Here is a 23,842-nt window from a genome sequence, read left to right on the forward strand (position 1 = left end):
GGGGCGCCGGGAGTTCTCGGGCGACCAATTAGCGTCCGTTCGCGCCCCGACGCAAACGCGCGACAAATCATCGCCGCCGACGCCACATCCCCCATCCTCTGCGGGCGTTTGCTTAGTCTCAGCGTTCGGTTTCGGTCATATATAAATCGTACGACGGCGCCTGGGATGGTTGAAACCTGTACAGATTTTTGAGCGTGGGACGACGACCGATGCATTTCAGACGGTGTGGCCCATTCATGCTTGGATAGAACTTGCGGGCAGAGACAAGGCGAGACAGTACAGCTAGAAGTACACGAAAGCAATATATCATCGCCTAGATAACAAGTCCAGCTCCCTCAGGCCCATGCTCGATCCAATCCAACGCCATCCTCGCCTTATCCCTAACCTCCCTCTCCACACTCATCATCCCACCCCCAATCATCCCGCCTCCCGGTCCTAGCCCTCCAACATACCCTCCACCACCGCCCACGCCATGCCCAGCAGGAACCAGACTCCCACTCCCCTCACACAAATGTCTCAGCGTGCTCGGAAACCCTTTCTCCCTCAACTCTGCGTGCTTCCAAGGGCTCGTTTTCGCGATCTCGAGCACTGAAGTGACGGCTGCGCGGCGGACTTCGATGGTTGGCGAGTCGGCGAGGAGGGTTCGGAGAGTGGGGAGGATCTCGGGGTTGGAGAGGATGTGGGATTGGTGGTCTTGTGTGCCGTTTGTCAGGTTGCAGAGCGCCCAGGCGGCCTATTGATATCACCGCCAAGGAGGAAGTCGTCAGAGGTCTTGAAAGAAGTAAAATATGAAAAGAGATAGATGCAGACCTGAACGACGACATCAGGTGTCTTACTCTCCAATGCATCTACGATGGTATCAACGAGCTTCTCACTGCCCACCTCGTGGAAAATAATGTCGATGTCTTCCTCACTGGACGCGTAATTCCGAATCACGTAGAAAGCCTGTTCCTGTACACCCGGATCAGGATCCCTCAGCAACCTATCAACAAATAAACAACTCGTGAGCTTCTAATCTTCTGACCATGACGAACTGAAGGCTATAGGAGGTGACAGACCTTTCGAGTCCACCCCACCCAATCCCCCTCATAACCTCCCTCTTCACCCCACTGTCGCACTTATATATCAAGTTCTTGACCGCCCAGAGTGCGTTCAACCGAAGCTTGACGTGCGACGATGTCATCAGATTTGCGAGACGTGGGATAAGACCTGCCTCGACGAAGGGCTGTATGTACGTACAAACAAGTCAGCGAAAAGTACTGGGAGAAGAAGCCAGAAGGAGGTGTACCTGTCTCAACGGCGAATGTTCATTGACCAGATTACAAATCGCCAACAACGCAGCATACAACACCCTCCTATCCTCGCCCTCCTCCTCCTCCTCCGCCACGCCCGCCGCACCCCCACCCATAGCCACATCGTCTCCCTCATCCTCAGAAGAGAATGAAGAAGTTACAGAGGAGGACAAAGAGGAGATAGCGTAAGGCGATGAAATATCGGCTGACGTAGAGGTGGTGTTAGAGGCGATGTGTTTAGATGGATCGAACCCTTTCATGAAGGCTTCTCTGAATAGTTTCATTCCGAGGCCTGTATCAACAAGGCTCGTCCGTGCGACGGCGACGGAGCGGCTTAGAGAACGCACACATTGACATGCTGCAAATCTGTGGATATTGAGGGACCCTTCTTAGTAAGAGCTTTCAAGACGAGCAAGAAGGAACAAGGAATAATAATAAAATACATACCGAACGCCCACAAGCCTATGCCCAATCGAGACCGATATGATCGGCAAAAGTTGATGCACATCCGTCACGGCCGTCCTAATTTCCGGTGAACTCAACGCGAGAGTTGAAATCGCCGTGAGCGCTGCCTGATCCACCAAAAGCGAGACATAAATGTTAGCCTCTGTATAAATTCGGCTGAAATTGTTTTGGGAAAGGAAGGTCCTAATGGAAGGCGAAAGAGGCAGCACGATCGACGCACCTCTCTCAACCGTCCAATACTCTCCGCCTCCTCTTCCTCCCAGCCTTCTCCCTCACCCATACCCGTCACGCCATTGCCAGCACCATTGCCAGCTAACGCACCATCCGTTGCACTCGTATGCATACTCCCAATACTCCCAAACGTACCCAAACCAGATCCGACACTCGTGCCCATTCCCAATCCCGAACCAATCGAGGATATACCCATGCCCAAGCCACTCGTGTTAACTTCGCCATTATCTACACCGTGACCATTGCCGTTCGTGGAAGAGGTTGACGACGGAATGGGTGTAATAGCCTTCACCAACGCTGCTAACCTGCCCAACGAGCCCCGGTCGAACGCAGTTTGCGACAACTCTTTCTCGTCCGTAATCAGATGGTCTACCCACGAAAACACGTCAGCATACAAAATAAACATATCAAAACAGTGGGGCAAGAAAAAAGCATGACCCACGCAAAACGAAACACGCCCTCGCTCTCGTCCAATTCCAATTCGAATCGACCACCGCTCCTCGCCCCACATACACCCCTCCGGCGTTCGCACCTGCACCGACGCTCGATCCTCCTATGATGCGGTTCAGGACATGCAATACCGTCATGGCGGCGGATTTGTCCAGTCCTAATGGCATGTTTCCTACGCCTCCGGGCGCGTGTCCAGGTCCATGATGGAGAGAATGTGGGGATGAGGCCGGTGAATGTGGATGCGGATGCGGATAACTGTGCGAGGCTCCTGGAGATGTGGGAGGTGGATGATAAGCTAGATGGGCAGAAACCGGGTGGTATGGATGAGGTAAAGGATGGGATGGTGCGTGAGCAGAGGTAGAAGGGGAGTGAGGCATTGGTGCTGGTGCTGGTGGAGGCGAAGAGTGGTGAAAAAGAGTATGTGCTAGAGAGGAAGAATGGGGATGTGGGACTGGAGCGTATGAGTGTGAGTGAGGGAGTGTGGGATGTGGATGGAAGGCGGAGGAAGAGGAGGGGTTGAGCGAGGAGCCGGCACGGATTATATGTGTTGCGCTGTCTCCCAGGAAATAAGTGTCTAATATGTTCCGTGCGTGTATGAATGAATGACGTACCATAAGGCGGCCGCTAGCTGAACATCAGGCGAGCGGGATTTGCACAGCGTCAGAGCCAGCGAGAGTGCCGATGGACGTTCTGGTAAACATCATTTATTTATGCCGAAGATGAAATAGAGCACTTTCAACCCACCATTTCCAGCGGAATCAAAAGCTGGTTGTGCCAATAATGTGGCGACTTCGGGGTTGTCCTTTGCAAGGGCTGCAAGAGCGCCCAACATAGCTTCTTGCACCTATACATAGTTCACATAAGCAATTTTTATGGCGTTAATACCAGAACCATCGACTCAAAGCCCATAAGAAAGAGATTTACTGCACCTTGGTTTCCTTGGCCTTCAATCCTTCAACCAATTTCCTCGCCACCCAACCTCCGCCCTCCTTCGAACCATCACCAGGTCCTTCCTTCGTAATCTTCTCCCACCCTCGCCTTCCCTTAGAACCCATCTCTTTCGCATGCTGCTTCTCCCTCTCGTGTTCTGGTTGCCACGCTACTATAGCTTCTCGATGAGGTTGTGTTCTCAGCGCGAAAGCCAAAAGCTGGGCTATTGACAACCCAGGAGATGCATTCGTATACGATGCAGTTGTTGCTATCCGCGATCTGGAGCTAGAGCCGGAGTTGGAAAGAGGAACCCCTGACGATTCTGGTGCTCGGGGTAAAGATGGTTCAAGGAGGGGAAGGTAGACGTCCAAAACCTCCAGCTGAAAGAAGTAATCGTACACGAGTTTTGCGTCATCATGCGTTCCGGAGAGAGATGCATCGTTCCCTAAGCCCCATAATGCTGGGCCTACTGCGTCTGCTGTTGCAACCGCGACAGCTCGCAGTGCGCGTGCGAGAGCAGACCGAAGTGCTAATGGTGTTTCGTTATTTGAATGATAGAGAGCTTGAAGTATTTCACCGTGTGCATTCACTCGAAGCAGAGTTTCTAGTGCTGTGGATGACCCTGCTCGAGAAAGGCTAGTTGCTTCAGCTGAGAAATGTGGGGAAGAAGAAGTGAAATGACGGACCGTAGGAAAGCGAAGAGATGATTTGCGCGGCCTCGATTTGCACCGCTATCTCGGAGCTCTCATCATTCAAGCACCCCACAAGGCTATTGTGGAAACAGATGAGTACTATAACAGTCTCAGAAAGAACACTAAGAACGAACGCATGGAGAAATGAGAAGTTGCTGGCAAGAGCGAGTTTCGCAGTCGGGTTTCCGATGACGTTGTTCTTGTGCCGCTTCAAAGTCGTTATGTCAATGGCCATAACGGCATCTGACACAGTTCAATGCCAGAGATATAGGGATTATAGGCTGGCAAAGGACCTGAAGTGTTGGCTGGTGTGGGGACAAGCAGGATGGGTGCCACACTGGCGCTGAACCGGCAGAACTGCTTCCGGCCTCTTCCGGCCCGCTCAGGCTGGCGTGGCGTGCACGACGTACCCATCCCACGCCACCGTTTTCTACTCTTGACCAGTCTTGACCACTATAAGTATAACGCCTGAACTCAGCATGCCCTTGCCCATGTCCACACACCTCTTTCCTTCCGATAATCATCTCGGCGTGAATACCAGCACTTTATGGAGTTTCTTCTCTCCGACATACCCTTCGATACTACTACTAAATACCATGTCACTAAAGCCTTCGAACGCGTCCTACACGGCCCTGACCTCTTCGACTCCACGGACGAAACGAAGTGGTTCAAAGGCAGACCACCGAACTTTCGTATTGTCCTAAATAAGCGTACCTCTGGCGGTATAGGTCATAATGGTACTGGAAAGCTCATCGTCCACAGCGAAGACTTTGGCAAGAGTTGTCAGCGGTGGTTCCGAACGGACGGAAATTGTGTCCAGGTAGATGGCTCGGACACGAAAATACGGATTTCTTTTGGTCGAACGAGGAAGTACGATCCAACACTAGCCAAGACTATCTACGTTGGTACGTTTTCATGCCCAAGTTGCAGATGACGGTGATGTCGCCAGTCTATACTGCGTCGTCCTCCCCGAGCACACGTTTCAATTTATTAGACCTCGACATATCATCTCACGTTGACTTGAGCAGGGCCGGAGAAGCAGGAGTCTCACGATAAAGTATTGAGTCAGCTATACAAATACGGGAACCTGAGGGTCTCAGCAGTCCAGTTCGGGACCCTGGACCGACAGCCTATGCCTCCCTTTGCCAACCGCGCATTTGCCTTCGACCATGAACAAAGATTCAACGACGGCTCAAAGAAGGCTTGGCTTGGTATTCACTATGAGCATAAAGAGATACAGATTTACGTTAGCATTCTCTCGTTTTGTCAACCGTGCTATGTTGAGCCACGTACTAACGCGTCAATCGCAGGTGGGCAACTCGCAGACGGAGTTGAAAAAGGACACCATTATCATAAAATGGTCAAGCATTCGTTCTATGAGCATGGGTAATGACTCCGGTAATGCTTGTAAGCCATCTCGCTGTGACTGGTGTGGGAAAACAGTATCTGATCCAAATTCTGGCCTCCATACCAGACATCGTCTTTAACCTTATCACATCAGCGATCTTCGTAAGGGGCGGCTTTGACGGGCACTCTCAAACTCGCCGTATACCTTGGCTGAACGACACGCACGAACAAGTGGCTCCTTACGCTCGTCATCTTCGCCTGACGCTGCAAGATTCTGACGACCCTTTCCAGTTCATGGACATGTGCACCATCGCAGGTGTCGAGCCCCTACCTGTCTACTATACGCCAGTATCACCGGGCTGGTTGGATTCCTACAATACGCAGCTCGCCACCAGCGAACAACTGACGCGCAGGCTCGAGAAGATCGAGAAGTGGTTGACTCGTATGAACTGGGATACGGCCTTTCAGGTCGAACTGCTCATGCGCAACGGTCTCCTGTCGACAACCGAAGTTTGGGTAAACCTTCGCTCTCATATCGACAATCTTTGCGCGGAGCATGGCTCAGACGCTAGTGAGATCCTGCGTCAGTTTTCCGTGGAATTGATTACTGGCGCAGCTTCGGGCTCGAAGACTTCACCAAAAGATTTACTCGACATGATTTGCGGACGAATGAAGGATGAGAGAATGCGGCTGCGAAAGATGGATCTTCCTGACAGCTATTTCATGTGTCACCATATTACGATCACGCCAACGCGGATGTTGTTGGAGGGGCCGTATCCAACACAGAACAATCGGGTCATTCGAGGCTATCAGGAGTACGATTCAACGCTGGTTGGGAATTTCGTTAGGGTGGACTTTCGTGACGAGGACAGGTACAAATTTTCATGTCAGTTGGTGCACGTGGTTGTCCTGACAAGTGTCTCATTTAACAGATTCCAGTACCGCTTCAACAGGGCCGTCGACGGTGAGCAGTCATTTCGCATTAATACAAGGAAACAGTTATTTCAACTACAGGCCCATATCATATGTCTTATAGGAGGATATCTCCTCGAAAAGCGTGTTTTAGACTTCCTCAAACCCGGGTTTTCATTGGGTGGAAGACATTTTGATTTCTTCGCATATTCCTCGTCTTCCCTTCGCGATTCACACGCGCTTTGGGCCATCCATCCATTCGATGTACCCGTTGGTGCTAGTCCAACCATCTTATGTGGGCATATCACCGCAGACATGATACGCCACTCTCTTGGCAACTTCTCCACAGTGATAAACCAGCCGTCAAAGCTTGCCGCGCGCGTTGGCCAGACATGTTCCGCCACAACGCCTTCCGTAAGACTGAAAAGGGAACAATGGGATGACGATATGGTTGACTTAGGTGAATCGCCGTACGAGCATACAGACGGAGTGGGAACTATCTCTTCGGATCTGCGGGATGAGATTTGGGCGACTTTATGCAGCAAGGGGTGGGATAAGGATAAGGATCGCGCGAAACCTGATGCGGTGTGTTCTTTGTTTTTGATTTTCCTATTGGTATGACATTACTAATAACTACTCTTGTTCAATAGTTCCAGATAAGGTGTGTTTTCGTCTCCAAGTCTGCGTATTTTTTCATTGTTGACTTTGCTTCAGATTTCTAGGGTTCAAGGGCGTAGTAGTTGTCGATTATTGCTTGACGGGCATCAGGATGCGCCTTCGGCCCTCGATGAAAAAGTTTGACGTAGATGAAGAAGAGAAGAACAACGCGAGCTTCGAGATAGTCCGAGCGTTCGACCGACCAAATCGTTACTCCCTCAACAGGTCCGAGTCCTTCTCACAATTTCACTCTCCCACGCGTTGATTAGTGATAATCTGCTTCCAGGTCTACCATCATGGTCCTCGAAGACCGTGGTGTGCCCATAGACACCTTCATGAAACTTCAGGAGAAAGCAAAAGAGACCATCTTCACTGCCGGAGACTCCATCGCCAGCTTCGTCGCCTTCCTGCGTATCAATCGGCTCGGCATTGGATTCGATCTTCCTCTTATTCTTGAACGCCTTGCTGTCCTCAAGGATAGCAGCCACAAAAATGTCGTTAGATCATTCGAAAACCCGTTTTTGGAACGCGTGCTTCGGTTTGCGATGAACAGTCGGTTGAGGGACCTCAAACATAAGGCTCAGATACCGGTTCCCGGAGGTTTCAAGCTGGTTGGTGTGGCGGACGAGGGCCAGGCGTACATACAGGAAGGACTGGATCCGAGTTCAGTGGCCACCCTGAAGGAGGGGGAAATATATGGTGAAGACTCTTTCTGTCCTTGATAGAGTCCTGAATCGGCGATAACAACTCAACTTTCTTCGCCCTTTAAATGTTCAGCGTGCGTTCGGGATGGCCATAAGGCAGAACCGAAGTTCTTGAAGGGAGACTGCTTCATTACAAGGAGCCCTGTCAATGATCCTGGTGACAGTGAGTTGCGATCCTGTTTTCGCAACCTGATGGAGTACCCGCTGAGTATGACCATCAGTCCAACGAGTCCGCGCTATCGGCAAGCCACCGGAAGACAAGGTCTGCTTCTTTAGGGGCCTGCAGAATGTTGTCGTGTTACCCGCCGTGCCGGGTTAGTCTACCCGTCGTCTGAGATCCTTGATGATATATACAATCTTCCACTGATGTTTCCACTCCCTCAGGCACTCGATCGCTGGCTTCGTGTCTCGGAGGAGGTGATGTCGATGGGTACGTGTTATAAAAATGACTGTTTTTGCTCTAGTCCGTGCCACTCGTTCCACCCTCACACACACTCTCACAGGGACATGTTCGACATAGTCGGGTTTGATTGTGACTCCAATTTGCTTCCGACGTTGCACAAACCGCCCGCAGAGTACAAGTCCGTTGGAACATATACACTCGATCACCCGGCTACTGAAGATGACGTCTGGTCCTTCGTCGTCGAGTACATCCAGTCCGATGTCTTGGTAGGTCATTGTGTTGTAGCTTGTCGGCTGTTGTGGACGAACACTCACGGGCGTGAATGTCTAGGGCTTGCTCTCAGAGAGACTACTCACTATCGCCGGTGAGACTCTTTCGTCATCAGTCCACCGGCCTACTAACGGTACCGACGTTTCTCCAGATCAATCAGAAGTGAGTCTTGCGTCGTAGATCAACTTGTCAAGTATAAACTCACGCTATGAGATCGCATACAGGATGGCATGAGCAATCCTCTCTGCCTTGAACTCGCCAAACTCTGCTCGCAAGCAGTAGACTACCCGAAGAACGGCATAGCCGTCGAAACTGACAGGATCCCCTACCCACCGACGCGTTTCAGACCGAATTGGGCGCGGGCGGAGGTATCGGATGAGAGAGAGGGCGATTTCTACCAGTCCGATCGCGCGCTTGGTCGCCTCTTCGAGAACGTTGAGCTTCTGCCTACCAATGCTGCCTCCAACGCTCGCAGTGATAGTACGCACCAAAGGTCGAGCGACGGCACTGCAGTCAACATAGGTGACGACCCAATCCATACAACTCTTACGCCTTTCATCCGCGACGTTCTATCGGTCATGGAGAACACTTCCGACTTCTATCATCACTGCACTGCGCCTTCCACACTGTTTGAGCGATACGCCCGCGAACTACGTTACATTCGCGTCACCCACTCGCTGACGGACTCCCCAACCGACATTCTTGCCGAGGAAGAGGTCGTCGTCGGGGCTATCCTGTCTAATTGCGCCAATAAGAGATGGCGCAAGGACCGGACGTCCGGCATGAATTTGCATGCGGGGATGATCGTCAAGAGCATCCGGGAGGAGTTCATCGCCAATCCTCGTGGCGCAGATGGGACGAACGTAAGGGCTGCTTTGAAGGCGGCCTGGGAGACGTACGAATGGGCGTTGATTCAGAGGGTACAAGACGGAGAGGGAAATCCGTCCGCGGAAGGAATCGATAGTTTTCAATGGGTTGTTTTGGGGGTCGTTTTGGACTGCCTGGGGGAGCTTCGACCTGGGCTCTTTGCTGTACACAAAGAACCTTAGTGAGATGTATGTATGGCACGCCCAACGGAGCTTTCACTTGGCCATTCCTCTTGAGTGCTGTACGGTTATACTACTCTAAAGAGAGAAGCAATACATGGGCATATGGTGTAGTTGGTTTATCACGCTCGCTTAGCATGCGAGAGGTGTCCGGTTCAATTCCGGATATGTCCAAATAATCCAAAGCTGAGAATGTTACTTTTTGTCCTCCGTTTAATTTTGGACAATCCTTTGCTAAAGGATGTCTGTACGGAGACACGCTATAGCGCCATGTTCCATTCAATTATGCCAAGATATCCAGCCATAGCTTCAAACCGAAAAAGGAACCGTCCAAGGACGCGCAGAATTCACTTCCAAGTCTCAATTGAAGCATCGGACGCGAACCCACAAAAATATTGGCTAACTATATGACTCCTGCCTGGGTATCGCACCCCCATCCTCACGCCTTCTCGCCCCTGTCCACTTCACTCCCCTTCCTCTCCCTCCCACCTTCCTTCCGATCCCCAATATTAGCGCCCTCATCTCCACCCCCCTCCCCCTCTTCCTCAACCCCCAAAATCTGCCACAACAACCCAACCTGTCCAAACGGCCTCTCCCCACCCAACAACACCGCCCCCGCCTCGTACCTATTCTCGCTCCTCCTCACTTCCTCACACAGCCTCCCATACAACCTCCCCAATTTCCTCAACGCCGCCCTGTGGATCCGATCGTGCAGTGGGACCTGGGCGTGTAGTGATTTAGAGGTGAGGTGGGAGAGCCGGGCGGAGTGCGTTACGGAGGGGGAGGAGAGCCAGGAGGAGAATGTGTGGAGGGAGGTGGAGAGGGAGGAGGGTTGGAGGGAGGGGTGGTGTGAGAGGGGTTCCTGGAGGGGGTGGGTGATGTTAGTATGGGGAGAAATAGGAGAGGAGCAGGGTAAGTACGTTATATGGTTTCGAGAGGGCTTGGGCGGCGTCTTGGAGCGATGTGGCGCGCAGGATGTCGTCGTACTATAAAACCTGTCAGCGCTACTGCTACATACGAAAATGAATGAAGAAAATACTCACTTCCTGCTGGATAAGCTCCTGGACCTTATCCTCCACAATCCCCTCCAACCACTTCCTCTTCTCCGCCGTAAACGAATACGGCTCAAGCACGTTCTACACACATAAAATTCATAAGCCCCATACCGTCCAACTCACCATGCGATGCCAAACCCAACTCACCAACAAATAAACCAAACAATTAACCACAAACACATCCTTATCCCAGCCCTCCCTCTGCCCCGACAACATCCCGATCCCGTCCCTCCCAATCCCGACTCCACCTCTACTCTTCACCCTCCCATGTCCCCTCTGCAACACACCCCTCGCCTTCTCCTCCGCGCTCTCTACACACATCTCTACCGCGGGCTCGACCATCCGCTGCAGTATCCCCCGCACGCCTTCTTCTTTTTCTGTTGGCGTTTCGTCGCCGAGCAGGGAGGAATCGTAGACGGAGAGGATCTCGCGGAGGGTTTGACAGTGGGAGAGGAGGGGCGGGGGTGGAGTTAGATCTGTGTCGGAGGGATCCTGTTGGGTGTGGGGAGTGTTAGTGGAGCGAGAAGGGACTCTGAGAGAGAGGAGAGGAGAGGAACGTACGAGTGCGACTCGAAGGAGAGCGCGTCCCTGCGCTTCGATCGCGTCGAAGAAAACTTTATACGAGACATCCGTGATCCTACACCACGAGCCGTGAGCACAAAATGCAGAAATTTAAAGGTACCTCGAAAACAGTGTGTTCGCGCGTCAACGGATGAAAACGATAAAAAGACGCACTCCTTCAAAGTTCTCGACAGAACGGCCTCCTCACCTATCGTCCGCATCATCGTGACCGTATAGAACTGTAACAGATTCGCGACTTTATACGCCACGATGCTGCTCTCCTGCGCTCTAACGGTCTGTAACACACGCGCCTACAACCGCCACCCGCCACCCGCCACACAATACACAAGAGCACGAACGTCAGAGACACTCTATCTAAATCCTAAAATGGAGAGAACAAAGGAAGGGGCAACTCACGCGTAGTGGCACACAAACCCGCCCAACAGCCCCATCCATCAACTCCCTCATCCACTCCTCCTCCTCCCTCCTCCCGGCATCTTTCCCCTCCCCTCCAAACGTCCGCACGCTGCCCACCATCCGTCCCGTTATTGTCGGTCTTCGGCCTATAATATCGGGCCTGGACGCAGATTGCTGTGGTGATGATGACGGGTCAGAGGAAGGAGGGTCGGGAGAGACGATGAGGGATTCGAGGAATTCGTGTTCGGCGGCGATGGCTTGATGGACTGTGGAGGGATATGATGAGCATATTCATCGCTCAAGTATTATAACAATGAAAAACATCCAGAGTGGGCCGGGGAAAAGAAGAATACGCACCCCAAGCTAACATGTCGCCTGTGTATCTCAAAGGATCATGTGCGTGTAGTTCGATAGGACGCGGAAGACCTGAAGGACCGCCGCGCGTGAGGGCGGTGAGGAACGCGTTCAGGAGGGCCGTTTGTCGCGTCTGCGAAAGGATTTGGAAGGCCTCGCTATTTTATTTCCCATTCAGTTCATTTCCACAACGAAACGACCAGCAGACCAAGTCAGCTACGAGGGATGAAGGGGAGAGGAAGAAAAAAAAACATACGTGAGCAATTCTTGTCTCTTCCTCAGTCTCTGCACGCCCTCCCGCATCAACTCCCCGACCTCCAATTGCGCGTCTTTGCCCATCTGGCGGAACTCGAGACTTAACCATTTGAAGATCTTGTCGTACGCTTTTTCGAGGTATTGCGACGTCGCAGCCATTATATCTTGACTATTTCATCACACAATAACCACCAATAATTCGGTTGTCAATTTCATGAGCAGACGAACAACAACAGGGAAAGAAGAAACTGGAAATGGAGACCGAGAACTCACCCAGCGACACCGGCGCCATCACCCATCATCAACACCCTACAATCATCTCTGATTTTCATAGTCTTGTCCATGGCGGCGAAGAAGCGCGGACCGACGGGGACGTCGTATGAAGTGAGAGCTTCGATTTCGGGTTCGGAGAGGGTGAAGCGGGAGAGGAAGAGGGTGACGATGGCTTGGCGGGTGGCTATTGATTGTCTACATGAGTGGGAGGATGATAGAGTATGTCAGTTGAGTGGGTTGAGAAAGAAGAGAGAAGAGGGATAGGGGCGTGGAGTGGAGAGGGACGGAGGGCGCCACAGGTCGACGCCACACAGTTCCGCCGTTGCCCCAGAAGGATTGGACAGGGACAATGCGTTATATAGGAGGAGAGTAACGAGACGTACCGTTCCTCTCGTAGACTTCCTGCACGGTCCAGAAGTACCTTGCACGCTTCATTCGTGGAATGTAGCTGTGACTGCGCCTCGCCACACTGAGTCCGCATAGCGGTGATGTGTTCCTGCAATCCATCCAATTTCTAAAGCAAATCGCCGGCCAAACGCAACACCATTTAATACATTAGCACATGTACACAGAATCCCGATGAATAAAAAGAAGACACATATAAAATGGGTAGACGTCGATACGTGTGGCGAGGACGACGTACCTCATTGACCTCCCCGAACGCCTTCAAGAACTTCTGACTGCCCTCCGCCAACTTCCGCTCTATATCCCTCCTCAAGTTCTTACGAGCTTTCGCGGCCGTTTCTCCCGGTGGTGGACCTTCGAAGAAACTCAATCTCCCCGCACCTCCGAGCCCATTCCCATTGACGCGCCTCCCACCAACACCATCTTCATCACTCTCGTCCTCATCGTCCTCGTCTTCACTGTCTACGTACGCACTTGCTCTTCTCGTAGGTACCTTGGGCTTCGCAGTGCCATTTGCCGCGTTTGACGTCGAAGGCGAAGAGTAGAGGTCGGAGAGGGTGGTAAGGGCCTCTTTGGTGGCGTCGTCGTCGAAGTTGGCACCGAGGACTTTGTAGATGCGGAGGGAGACTGGGTTGCGCGAGAGGGGGGTTGGTGAAGATGTTCCGGATAGAGAGCGGTCGTAGGAGCGGGAAGGGGAGGATGCTGGGGGTAGGTATGCACGGGTGGTTATTGGTGAGGAGGACATTGGTTGGCGTGGGGTGCGCTGAGGGACCTTGGTGTAAAGTGGCTCATTATATAATATGCTATTATATATTTCCATAGCTACCTTTTTGTATGGTTCGATGGCGTAGTTGGTTATCGCATCTGTCTAACACACAGAAGGTCCTCAGTTCGAGCCTGGGTCGAATCATAAGAAACATATAGTTGATTTTTGCTTTCTGATTCTCTAGCAGTGCTAGTCTATCATCTTGTGTTCCTTCTTTCCCAGCCTTTCACATCATTTAGTCATCTAATACTTAATGGGGAGGCAGTTGTCTCGAGACAAACCACGTGGAGACAAACCACGTGTCGGAAACGTGGCGGTTTATGTCCAAACAAGTAACTGTGTGGCGAACATTGCTGTGCCTCCAGTGTGGCTCCAAGACTCGGGCCTCAAAATAATTTCAATCTCTGTATATATTGCAGATGAAAGACGGGGAGCCAAACATCCCTGAATATTGGGACAAAATCCCTCGGGCATAGGAGTCAAACAGCTTCGAGCACGGGAGCGAAATACATTTCTGCCAACGGTGCACGGTTGGTGCACGGGGGCCAAACCATCAAAATACCTTCGGGCCAAAGTGCTTAACATTTCGTGGCGCATAAAACAACTGTGCATTTTGAGCACAGGAGCCAAAAGCCTTCGGGCATGGTTTGGGGTAGCGTAAAATTATCACACTCAGACATTTTGTTATCTATCAAAATATTGTCAAGCAGCCGTGCGGACGCACGGGCACATGCTAGTGTACTCAATGGATCAGCGTTTTGTTGTGTCTCTCACCAGCCGGGGAGGCTTGTCTCAAATCCTGCCATAGGTGTGGCGCGAAACTCGTGCGGGCCACACAAACCATAGGCAAGACCCGGTCCTGCTTGAATTCAGCCTCCGCACCTCAACCACCATGTACTCCCTACGGTCCCTTTCTAGAACACACTCAGGACTCACAATACCTCTGCGGACACGAACCGTAGCCCCGAATCCACTTCGTTCACTTCCCTTCCGACGAACGTACGCGACCGGAGAACTTCCAAGACCTCCACCTTCAACACCCCCACCCGCAGAAACCTTCGACGGTCCGTCCAAACCTCGGGAGTACTACCATCGTCCTCCACAGCGGGACTTGCCTCCATACCGTGTACGCATCTCCTCTCTACTCCCTACACTCCGGAAAACTGACTGTTTGCTCGGCTGCATGAATAGCGAGTATGGCCGACCTTGCTCCTGCTTAGTACGGCCGGCGTCTCCGTCTGGGCGGTGTTCCTCACGTATATGGCGAACCAAGAGAGGCTGTCGACGTCGGTTATGAAGAGGATCGTGACGACGATTAAGAATAGTGAGGAGGTGAGGGAGGTGCTTGGGGAGGCGGTGAGGTTGGAGCCGACTTGGTGGTTGAATGGCGATCCGTGGGTTACTGGGTCGGTGAGTCGTTTCGTTTTGTGCTCTTATGGAGGCGTATGGAGAAGTTAGGGGAGAGACTGATTATGTTGTGGTGTTGTTGCTGGGGTAGGTGAGTATGCTGCAAGGTAGCGTTGACCTTAGCTTCAGAGTGAAGGGACACAAAGGTATGTCTATCCCGTTTACTTCTCTCAACCCCTATTTCCGATTCCGTATATTCTTCTGGACTTTCTCAAATTGGTGTACTGATACCGCATACAACGACGCGCTTCATAGGTTCCGGAACACTCTATTTCACCAGTATCCGCAAAGGCAAAGGCGAGCCTTGGACAATCCGTACGTCCTCTTCCCTCTTCCCTCTTCCCCTCTCACCACTCCGCATTGTACCGCACTCTCACCCGACCAAACCACTTCAACGTCCCCACTCATTCGATTTCTTGCCCGGAACATAGTCCGCTTCAAAATAATCGCCGACAACGGCCAAGTCCTGCACATATCCGAATCGTTGGCTTGATACTAGCTGCCAATTTGGGGTGGGATTCGGACTTGTCGTTTCTTGCATGGTATGGCATGTACATTAGAGCCGTCATATTATCTCTCATCTTTCTTTCGAACCGAGCAATGCATCAACACACACCATCACTCCTCGTTCATCATCGTTGCCACTTCTCGGATATTCTAGCGTGTCAGGTCAGTATGGTACTTATTACTGTGACATTAGGCCAGCGCTCGAGTGGGTTTCCTTGCCGGGTCAATGCAGGAGGGAGATGGTATATTTCTTGAGGAATCGTCCGCTTTCTTGTTGGATGAGCTCGATATTTAATGCGTGCCACTGTGGTGTGCAATAAGACAGCATCTCAGCGTTTGACCCTCAAGGAGCCACGAGAGAAAGTCATCGTGAACGTTCGAGACCGACTACTGAGTACTAAGGTACTACATATGAACATTACCGTGGTGAACGCGACGACTCGCGACGAACGCGACGGCTCAAGGCTGCAATTATAGAGCCAAGTCCCGGTACGACGGAACATGACCATACTGAGCGAGCCAAAACGAGAGGACGGCCTCGGTGAACTCCCGGTTACTTCTTGTGCTTGACCTCCACCGCCCATTTCGTAGAAAGGCTCACTGCTTTGTTTGTTTTCCTCTCTTGGTCGATGACTTCGTGATCGTGGACGCGTTAATTATCGGGATACTTAATGGCGTGGCATGTCCAGGTGGGCGTCGACGCGGACGGCGTAGATAGTGAGATGAGGTAGTTCTCTCGGGCAGGTATGCACAATATCGGGCTTTCGTTCAATGTGACGAATGAAGCTGATATTCACTTTTGAAACACGGATTCAGCAGGTGATATTACATTCAGACCTCGACAGACAGCAAGCGCAGTACGACTATTACATCCAGACCTCGACAGATAGAAGAAAGACAGGCGATTCTCCCCGGCGTGGATATAGGCCACATGGTGCTCTGGTCCGGATTGAGGCTGGGGGCTACGTGTCCGAGAAGCGTGGTGGGTCGAGTAAGGTGAAGAGGCGTTCTTGCGCGCTGTTCTGGTGGACTTGACACTTCTGGAAGAGGATCCGGATGAGGAGGGGGGGAGAGAGTCGGGGGGAATGGGCGGATGAAGCCTTGCTGCCTGACCTGGTCGCCCGGCTCGTACCTATACTCCGGGAAAGAAGAACTGGTGACGATCTTTGACGATGTTGGCGGCGTCCACGAATAGGTCATGAAAGTGTGCGCTCGCGTGAGCGCAGTAACGACCAACGAACCTGGACGGAAGGACGGACGAAGGAGGAGGGAGGAGGGTGAAACGGTATGTACGGCCAGTACGTATCCGATCCGAAAGCTAAACCGAGACGTTTGCTTCGCCTCTTCTCTCTCCAGTTTCTTTTTCTCCCTCACTTTCTTTTTCTCCTCTCTCTCGCTCTTCTGATTGTCCTTACCCCCGTCTGGTCAACGCACACGCACGTCGCCATAGCGTGCGGTACACGCATTCCACCGCTCTGCACCTGCCCGTTCCGAAAGCTTTGAGTCGTCCAGGATCCCTCACTTGTCAACTTACACCTCTTCGCCCGACGCCGCCTCTTCATCTTCTCCCTCCTACCAATCCTAAGCCATCCCCGCGAACCTCTTCATATGGGCGGTGATGCAGACGACGACGGCGAGAGGGTGGAGGCTGGACTGGGGTATGACAAGGTGGGAAAGGGGTTGTTTCCATGTTGGATGGATCAGGAGTAGTGAAAGCAGGTGAGGCCGAAGGAAGGGGAGTGAAACAGCGTTGGGAATCTACCCACCCCCGATGAACCCCGGCACGTACGGCCTGATGAACTCCCCCTCGAACCTCGTCGCGATATCCTCCATCCGCCTCATATTCGCCAAATACCGCACCCCCGTCGGTCTCGGCATCCACAACCCCTCGATAGCCTTCGCTCTCGCTAGCCTCTCCTGGTAGGACTCTTCCCATGCCTTATCGTCGGACACAGGAAGCGCCAGCCCCTCGTCCTGCTCTTCTTCTGTCTCTGAAGTGGCGACGGACTCCGTGAGGCACTGAGTGTGCGACGATATCACTGTACGCCCAGTATCGATGGTGGCCGAGGGTTGTGTGCGTTTTTTGACCCTAGCGCTGCGCCTCGTTGGCGGAGAAGGAGCACGGACAGGAGCCTTAGCCCCTTCACGCGTGTCCGTGGGCGCAGACGGCACTGGCGCCTCAACACCGTCCATGAGGTAGTTGATGTCCTCCACGAGCTCCTCCGGCTCGGATGACTAGAGATGATGTCCAAAGCGCGCGGGTTGTCAGCGTCTGCATCAGGAGACGGATGATCGGGGTACAAATGCGAACTCACCTTGAGGGTCCGTACTACGGCACATTCAGTGGTACGCGTTGTATTCTCACTATCTTCCTTATCCTGTGCAACCTGAGCCGCAGGAGAAGCTTGAGCGTCGTCGCCGGGGCTGGTGTTGGGTGTCGGGGTATGGCCTGTATCCTTACGAAGCGTGACGTCGATGAAGTTGAGAGGCTGCGGAGTGGCCGACCGCGTCTCGTCCGGGCTAGAGGAAGGTGAAGACGCGTCCGTCTCCTCGGAGGCCACAAACACGAACTGACGAACATAGTCAACGAGCTGACTGATATCGCTGTTTGTGTCTGTGTGCAGCTCCTTGACCTCGATGTACCGGCCTCCTGACACCGGTGGTGGGGTGATGTAGTGGATGCTGACCGGGAGAGCGCCATCGTAGGGCATTGTGGCGTCGCACGCAGTCTGGTCTGTGATGTGGCGTGTCGCGTTCGTGTCGATCTCCTGTTCTTCAGCTTGATCTCGGGATTTCTCGAGCGTGGGCTGCCGTGCGTCGGGGGTGCAGACGAGGCGGTGGAGACGTTGAGGTGGTGGATGTGAGCAGTAAAAGCAGTCCTCAATGGAAGCTACCAAGAGCCCGGGCAGGTCAGCGAACGAATGAGTTGGGGGCTGGAAGTCATTCCTGGTGTAGACAGGAGGTTTCCTGAAGCCTTGGTTCGCGGATTGGTCAAGTGTTTGCGCGTTGGCTACTCGTTGGTCGAGGATGGGCTGGGTGAAGACCTGAGTCGTCGTCAAAGGACCTGGCGAGTGGCAATGCTGGGGTGAAGCCTGCCCCGTCAAAGGTAGGACAGGGAGATCGTGTAGTTGCGCAGTGTTAGGGGCGAGGTTGAGGAAATCGATCTCATCCTTTTCCTTTGTCTTCACGATAACTTGCGTCAGCCCCAGACTTCGGACAAAGGAAGATGAAGGGCATGGACGTACCTCGAGTGCGGTTGAGCGCTCATGCGTACGATGAACCTTGCCCCTCCGGGACAGTATTCTTCGGACTCGTCGTGCAACACAGCGGATAGAGTTCGTCGGTTGTGTCTCATTGTGTACCTACGGTGTAGGACGTGAACATGATGAGCAAACGGTAGTGTAAGTAGTGGATATTGCTGGTTCGCCCCGTCTTGGACGTCGCTATCCCTGAGGACCTCTTGACTGTCTGATGGATACAGCCGGTGGCCCAGAGGACCGTCGGCCATGACACATGACATCATGGGCAGCCAGACTACCCTCCATGACACATCGCGACACACCAATATGAGACATATGGGTGCGGAGACAGCGATGGGAACGGGACGTGGACGGCGGCGAGGAGAGGAGGACGCAGAGAGGGATCGAAAGTTACGAAGGGTGGAGGGAGTGCTTACCTGTGTGGCACTGGTACCTTCATCTGTTGTGTCTCCCGAATTTCTCGAATTCTCATCTCGATTCTTCTTCGCAGCTTTGATGCCCCAAGAATGCGACAGCTGAGGCTGGTCGGCCCCGGCGATCGTTGGCGGTTGCAGTGCGTTGTGGCGGACGGCGGTGGTGGGCTTTGAAGACTGTGGCACAAACAAAGCAACATCGCCCTATGTGAGTCACTCTCTACCATTGTCTCTGCAGCCGTAATTCATAGTACTGAAACACTTGCCATTGGAGCTAGTGTACTCTGTAGCGGATTTCTTGTTGTTCGCATTGACGTCGTGGAGGAGGAGGAGGACAAGGGAGGATGAGAGAGGGCTGAAGTCCGTGCCTTCTTATGGACACCGGCACGTCCTCCGGCACGGCACGGAACCCCTGGTCAACTTTTGTTCCTCGAAATAGTGTAGCGTGTCATCGTGCGCTATTTGATTATCCGTGAGCGTGTTACTCGTGTGTCTTCGTTGATTTCTTTGTTTAACAGGTCATTCCTTTATGCATGGTCCGTGCGCGAGCTCGATTTTGTCGGCTTTAGATATGGCCCTTTGAGCCACTTAACCTCAATGCGACTTTGTTCTCGTCGCCACATCGCTAGCCATTGCATTGTCTGTATGCAATCGGCGCTCGTCGTCCGACATACGCTCAAAGAGCCTCTTCGTAGAGGAACATCTTCTGTCGATTGTCTTTTCGATCAGGCATATTCTCCGACGATTCTTATCCTTTGGTTTCCTGCTTTATCCCCCGCCGGCGCCCTCGAGACGCTCATTTGTCCCACAACGTCGAAGGCCAACATCCACAGCCATCAATGGGAGCCGACGATGTAATTTTTTTTCCTTTGTCGAATCAAGTCGTCTTGAATGCGATTGTAACCGTTCGGCCCACTAGCGTGATCTTTTCTCTTTATCGACCCAGATCGTCATGAACACGATTGTGTTTGTTCAACCGAAGTTTCTCTTTGCCTACTCAGGCCATAAACATGATTGTGCACTTTCGCCTACCGTACGTGGTGCCCATATCATCCAATGTCGGGCTTTTAATCCTTACACTTCACGCCGAGGCTGGGATATGAATCTACTTCCAATCCAGGTGATAAATCGAGCATCAAGACTCAACGACGCGGACATCGCATGAACAAAACGAGACGTGTAAGGTCCAATGGAATGGACAAGAATCTTTTCATACCCATTTTCGGAGCAAAACAATGAACTGGGCTGTTCTTTTGAGCGTGATGTTCCTTGATTGAAAGCCGTGAAATTCGTGCACGGAAGATAACGAGAGAGCGTTTGGATTGATCGTGACAGAGCCTTCGATTGCGAGCATTAAAAAAGAACTGAATGAACCAAGTTCTCGATATTTGCGTTTGACGGATGCTTCTCCTGAGTCGTAATAGTCTGCTACAAGTCTGCTACATTCTGGTCGCTGGACGATTCAATGATTAGAAATAGAATCATTCACTCAGAAAACCAGCTTGTACAAATATGCATGCAACATACCTAAAGAGCAATCAAAGTTCGTAGATGAGACGATGTAGAATCGTCGAAAAGGACCAAAAAAGGACTCAGAGAGACGTAGACACACGGCACGGTAAAGGTCGTGATGGTCCCAAACAGACCCAATTGGAACCTTGCCCTTGCGACCTCACTGCGCTGAGCCGGTTCCCCGTGCAACGGTGGTGTTTCCGAGGACACGTCGACACAGCGGGCGCCCCTGGTCCCACAATAAGGAACGGGAATTGCCGGTTACCCTCTGTCGTTGTCCTCCATTTTGGGGCCTTTTCGGTCTCGAATAAAGGTTCTACTCCTTTCGTTCTTTCTTTGACGACACTTTGTGCTGCACTATGCGTCAAAACACGGAACACTGTAATCGCTTACCCGGGCGAGCAGGACACGCCGACCGCGGACTGAGGTAGTTCGCTCGGACAGGTATGTGAGTTATCAGATTTTCGCTGATCAGGCTGGATGATGTAGCTGAAATTTGTTCCTTTGGACTCAGACATGGTAGGTAATAGTACATTCAAACCTCGACGAACAAACATGCCACCAAATAAATACGGATATGCGAAACACAGCCGATTCCGTCCCCGACATGTACGAGCGTCGTAACGACCGGAGAACTCAGGCAGACGGATAGGAGAGACGAGGCAGAGAAACACAAACGAGGTACGTAGCGTCCGTACGTACCCAAAACACACTCCCAGGTCCATTTTGGACCACGTCAACATCCTTCCCCCACGAACGAAACATCAAACCCTAACGTACACACACATCGTACAGGCACCCTATCGTCTGCAAAACACTCATTCCCGAACCTTGAAACAACCCTGGTTCGACTCCGCCTCCACCCCACCCCTCCACCAATCCATCGTCTCTCCCTCGAACGCACCCCTCAAACCCCCGCCGGCAACCCCCCAGAGAGAACGAACGCACTCACCCCCGTGGCGCATACAGCCTCACGAAATTCTCCGCGAAGACATCCGCGATATCCTCCATCCTCTGGATATCCGCCATGTGTCTCATCCCCCACGCCCTCGGCTGCCACAGGTGAACGCCCCTCGCGTCCGCCTCCACATCCGCCACCGCTATCTCCTCGACCTTCGATCCCCACAACTTCAGGTTCGCCTCCGTCCCTTTCGGGAGCAATGCAGGAGCGGGCTCGGCGACGTATCGGGGCTGAATAGCCATCTTGAGCAGATCGTAAAAGCCCCTGCGCAAGTCGGCCCGCAGTAAGCAGTCGACGGCCATTGCTGTCGTGGGTGTGTCCGGTCGCTCCTTATGTGGCGGTGGCGTCTAGATGTGATTGTCAGTGTCAGGGGACAGAAGATCATGCTACACATGTGAACTCACGATGAGCCTCCGCTCCGTCACCACCACGGCGAGCTCCGTGATGCACGTTGTAGTTTGGTCCTGTGTCTCCTGTATATCCTGGGCAGTCTCGTCGTATGCCCTAGCGACCATTGCGTCGACGTCGAACGCGGGCCCGGACGGTTGGGGCACTTGAGCGGGTCGAGTATCAGTGTTCGCCGCCGGTCGGGGAGTGGGTGTATGTCCAGGCGTGACGTTGATGACGCGAAGTGGCCTCGGCGTCGCGTTGGGTGAGGGAACCCGAGTCGGTAGGGTGTCGACCTCAGTGTCGACCGCCGCGGTGGGAGTGGACATTCCGCCACGTGTGGTGTCGGTGGTGCGAGTCGGCCTCGGCGTAGAGGCAGACGTGTCGTCGGATTGTGGCGACGGTTCGTAGCCGAGATCGTTGTACGAGGCGCAACTCGTCTTCAGCGCGACCCCCGTGGCCCAATACCGGATATTCAGCCACTTGATCCCGCCCGGACGCCAGCTGGGATCAGGCTGAGATTCGGATGTGCCCGAGGGCTGAACGTTGTTGGCGCCGTTGGCGTTGACGTCGATAGGAGGGGGTTGGGCGGTGGGAGTGGCCATTCCTCCAGGTGTGGGATTGATGGTACGAATCGGCCTCGGCGTAGGGACAGACGTCTCGTCGAACGATGGAGCCTGCGCGTAGCCGGGGGCATCGTACGAGGTGCCCCTCGTCTTCATCGCGACCTCCTTGGCCCAAAAGTAGACGTCAAGCCACCTACTCCCGCCCGGACGCCAGCCGGGAGCAGGCTGGGGTTCGACTGAGCGGGACTGCAGGTCGTGTGCACTATCGTCAGGTATTGCTGCGTTGGACGCGCTCTGACCCGTGACACGATAAGTGACGCCCGGGACGCTGTCGTAGGCGGTATCGTGAGCGATTGCTCCGCCGGACGATTGATAGGCGACTGGGGGAGCGGTGAAGGTGTCGGCGTAATATCCGCCCTGGGTCGAGACAATCGTCTCGTAAGATTCCTGGAACGACCAGGTGGGGATGGCGAAGCCCTCGGTGGGGGCGTGTGGGGGAGAGAGCAAGTTTGTTGATGATTGCAGGGGAATAGTGCTGTGGGACCCAGCAGCAGGCGGCGGTGGCATAGCGTTGGCCACCTAGGTGGAGGACAATGATGAGCACGATGATGAGAGCAGATCTAAGGTAAACAGTGGAGACAATTGACGCGCCCACCCCGCGTCCAGTTTCAGCGCGCATGTGCTACCACGACGTCGTAGATCACTGTATCTAAGAGGAATTAACCACTCGATGGCTACGCCGACATTCCTCGGGACGCTGTCGACCGTGACCATCGAGAACAGTCGATGTACTCTCTGTGGCCCAGTGCCACTTGCTGACACACGACATATGGACGTGGGGACAGGGACGATGATGGCGACAGCGGGCAGGGGAGTAACGGTGGCAACGAGGAGGGAGGGGGAAGAGGATGGAGGGGAGTATATACAAAGTATAGCACCACACCTTGATCGGGTACGGCGGGTCCGAGACAAAGTGCGACACCTTGGGCGGAGGCTGCACACTGTGTCGCAGATTGATAAGCATGTGCTGCGCTTGTCCGCCCGTACAAACAATGCGTCAACAACGCGTCTGACTGCACCCAAGTACTGCTGTGATTCGTCAATTCCCAAAAAATGTCCGAAAATTTCGAATACAATTTTGTGTGCTCCTTTCTTTCGCCCACGACACCGCCGCCGCCATGTCCGACGTTGAGCTCGACGCTGCCGACTTCATCAACACCGTTCCAGTTGACATCCTGATAAAATTTCGTGAGGAGGTAAGCAAAAGCTTATGTGGCCCGCCATCCATTGTCTCCCTTTCTTACCTTCATCCAGATGTTCTCCTTGTCGTACATCAGTAAGAAT

The 23,842-nt window shown here is 53.0% G+C and overlaps 5 protein-coding genes and 2 non-coding genes across 7 annotated transcripts; 4 read left to right on the forward strand and 3 right to left on the reverse strand.

Annotated features, from left to right (window-relative positions):
- Positions 1–250: 250 nt before the first annotated feature.
- STEHIDRAFT_118750 (ARM repeat-containing protein) lies at positions 251–4,360 on the reverse strand. Its single transcript, XM_007300678.1, has 12 exons — positions 4,195–4,360; positions 4,055–4,137; positions 3,368–3,990; positions 3,183–3,282; positions 3,050–3,128; positions 2,431–2,990; positions 1,978–2,357; positions 1,740–1,864; positions 1,289–1,658; positions 1,059–1,225; positions 811–982; positions 251–733 (listed from the first exon to the last, which is right to left on the reverse strand). Exons 1-12 carry the CDS (start codon positions 4,293–4,295, stop codon positions 314–316), a joined length of 3,180 nt encoding a protein of 1,059 aa, XP_007300740.1. The 5' UTR covers positions 4,296–4,360; the 3' UTR covers positions 251–313.
- A 247-nt stretch (positions 4,361–4,607) lies between these two features.
- On the forward strand, positions 4,608–9,402 carry STEHIDRAFT_137322 (RdRP-domain-containing protein; the record flags this gene model as incomplete). Its single annotated transcript, XM_007300679.1, has 15 exons — positions 4,608–4,965; positions 5,089–5,306; positions 5,371–5,467; positions 5,535–6,279; positions 6,340–6,371; positions 6,444–6,904; positions 6,970–6,980; positions 7,034–7,201; positions 7,263–7,675; positions 7,754–7,843; positions 7,902–7,994; positions 8,065–8,110; positions 8,184–8,349; positions 8,414–8,515; positions 8,578–9,402. The coding sequence occupies 15 exons, from the start codon at positions 4,608–4,610 to the stop codon at positions 9,400–9,402; spliced, it is 3,825 nt and encodes a 1,274-aa protein (XP_007300741.1).
- A 96-nt stretch (positions 9,403–9,498) lies between these two features.
- STEHIDRAFT_t81 lies at positions 9,499–9,573 on the forward strand. Its single transcript has one exon. It is a non-coding gene; the product is annotated as a tRNA-Ala (tRNA).
- A 226-nt stretch (positions 9,574–9,799) lies between these two features.
- STEHIDRAFT_137323 (COG6-domain-containing protein) lies at positions 9,800–13,464 on the reverse strand (the record flags this gene model as incomplete). Its single annotated transcript, XM_007300680.1, has 12 exons — positions 9,800–10,261; positions 10,320–10,385; positions 10,443–10,535; positions 10,602–10,946; positions 11,016–11,091; positions 11,190–11,326; positions 11,433–11,698; positions 11,790–11,944; positions 12,043–12,210; positions 12,315–12,509; positions 12,698–12,828; positions 12,958–13,464. The coding sequence occupies 12 exons, from the start codon at positions 13,462–13,464 to the stop codon at positions 9,839–9,841; spliced, it is 2,562 nt and encodes an 853-aa protein (XP_007300742.1). The 3' UTR covers positions 9,800–9,838.
- Positions 13,465–13,555: 91 nt separating this feature from the next.
- On the forward strand, positions 13,556–13,629 carry STEHIDRAFT_t82. Its single transcript has one exon. It is a non-coding gene; the product is annotated as a tRNA-Val (tRNA).
- A 737-nt stretch (positions 13,630–14,366) lies between these two features.
- On the forward strand, positions 14,367–15,634 carry STEHIDRAFT_73740 (DUF1783-domain-containing protein). Its single transcript, XM_007300492.1, has 5 exons — positions 14,367–14,611; positions 14,677–14,895; positions 14,984–15,038; positions 15,148–15,207; positions 15,324–15,634. Exons 1-5 carry the CDS (start codon positions 14,378–14,380, stop codon positions 15,383–15,385), a joined length of 630 nt encoding a protein of 209 aa, XP_007300554.1. The 5' UTR covers positions 14,367–14,377; the 3' UTR covers positions 15,386–15,634.
- Positions 15,635–17,157: 1,523 nt separating this feature from the next.
- STEHIDRAFT_153426 (uncharacterized protein) lies at positions 17,158–23,832 on the reverse strand (the record flags this gene model as incomplete). The annotated part of the gene is made up of 8 exons (XM_007300681.1): positions 17,158–17,634; positions 17,715–18,581; positions 18,645–18,761; positions 18,962–19,249; positions 21,560–21,892; positions 21,950–23,077; positions 23,662–23,733; positions 23,803–23,832. The coding sequence occupies 8 exons, from the start codon at positions 23,830–23,832 to the stop codon at positions 17,158–17,160; spliced, it is 3,312 nt and encodes a 1,103-aa protein (XP_007300743.1).
- Between the last annotated feature and the right edge of the window lie 10 nt (positions 23,833–23,842).

Source organism: Stereum hirsutum (genome assembly GCF_000264905.1).
Source record: "Stereum hirsutum FP-91666 SS1 unplaced genomic scaffold STEHIscaffold_3, whole genome shotgun sequence".
NCBI lineage: Eukaryota > Fungi > Basidiomycota > Agaricomycetes > Russulales > Stereaceae > Stereum > Stereum hirsutum.

Excerpts from the sequence above, each read along its gene's own strand:
- STEHIDRAFT_118750 (XM_007300678.1), bottom strand. The coding sequence starts at position 4,295 with ATGGCCATTGACATAACGACTTTGAAGCGGCACAAGAACAACGTCATC. Across the intron at positions 3,129-3,182 it reads TTTTGATTCCGCTGGAAATG|AACGTCCATCGGCACTCTCG; the intron begins GTGGGTTGAAAG and ends GATGTTTACCAG. Across the intron at positions 2,991-3,049 it reads CAGCTAGCGGCCGCCTTATG|CGCAACACATATAATCCGTG; the intron begins GTACGTCATTCA and ends CCTGGGAGACAG.
- STEHIDRAFT_73740 (XM_007300492.1), top strand. The coding sequence starts at position 14,378 with ATGTACTCCCTACGGTCCCTTTCTAGAACACACTCAGGACTCACAATA. Across the intron at positions 14,896-14,983 it reads ATCCGTGGGTTACTGGGTCG|GTGAGTATGCTGCAAGGTAG; the intron begins GTGAGTCGTTTC and ends TTGCTGGGGTAG. Across the intron at positions 15,039-15,147 it reads CAGAGTGAAGGGACACAAAG|GTTCCGGAACACTCTATTTC; the intron begins GTATGTCTATCC and ends CGCGCTTCATAG.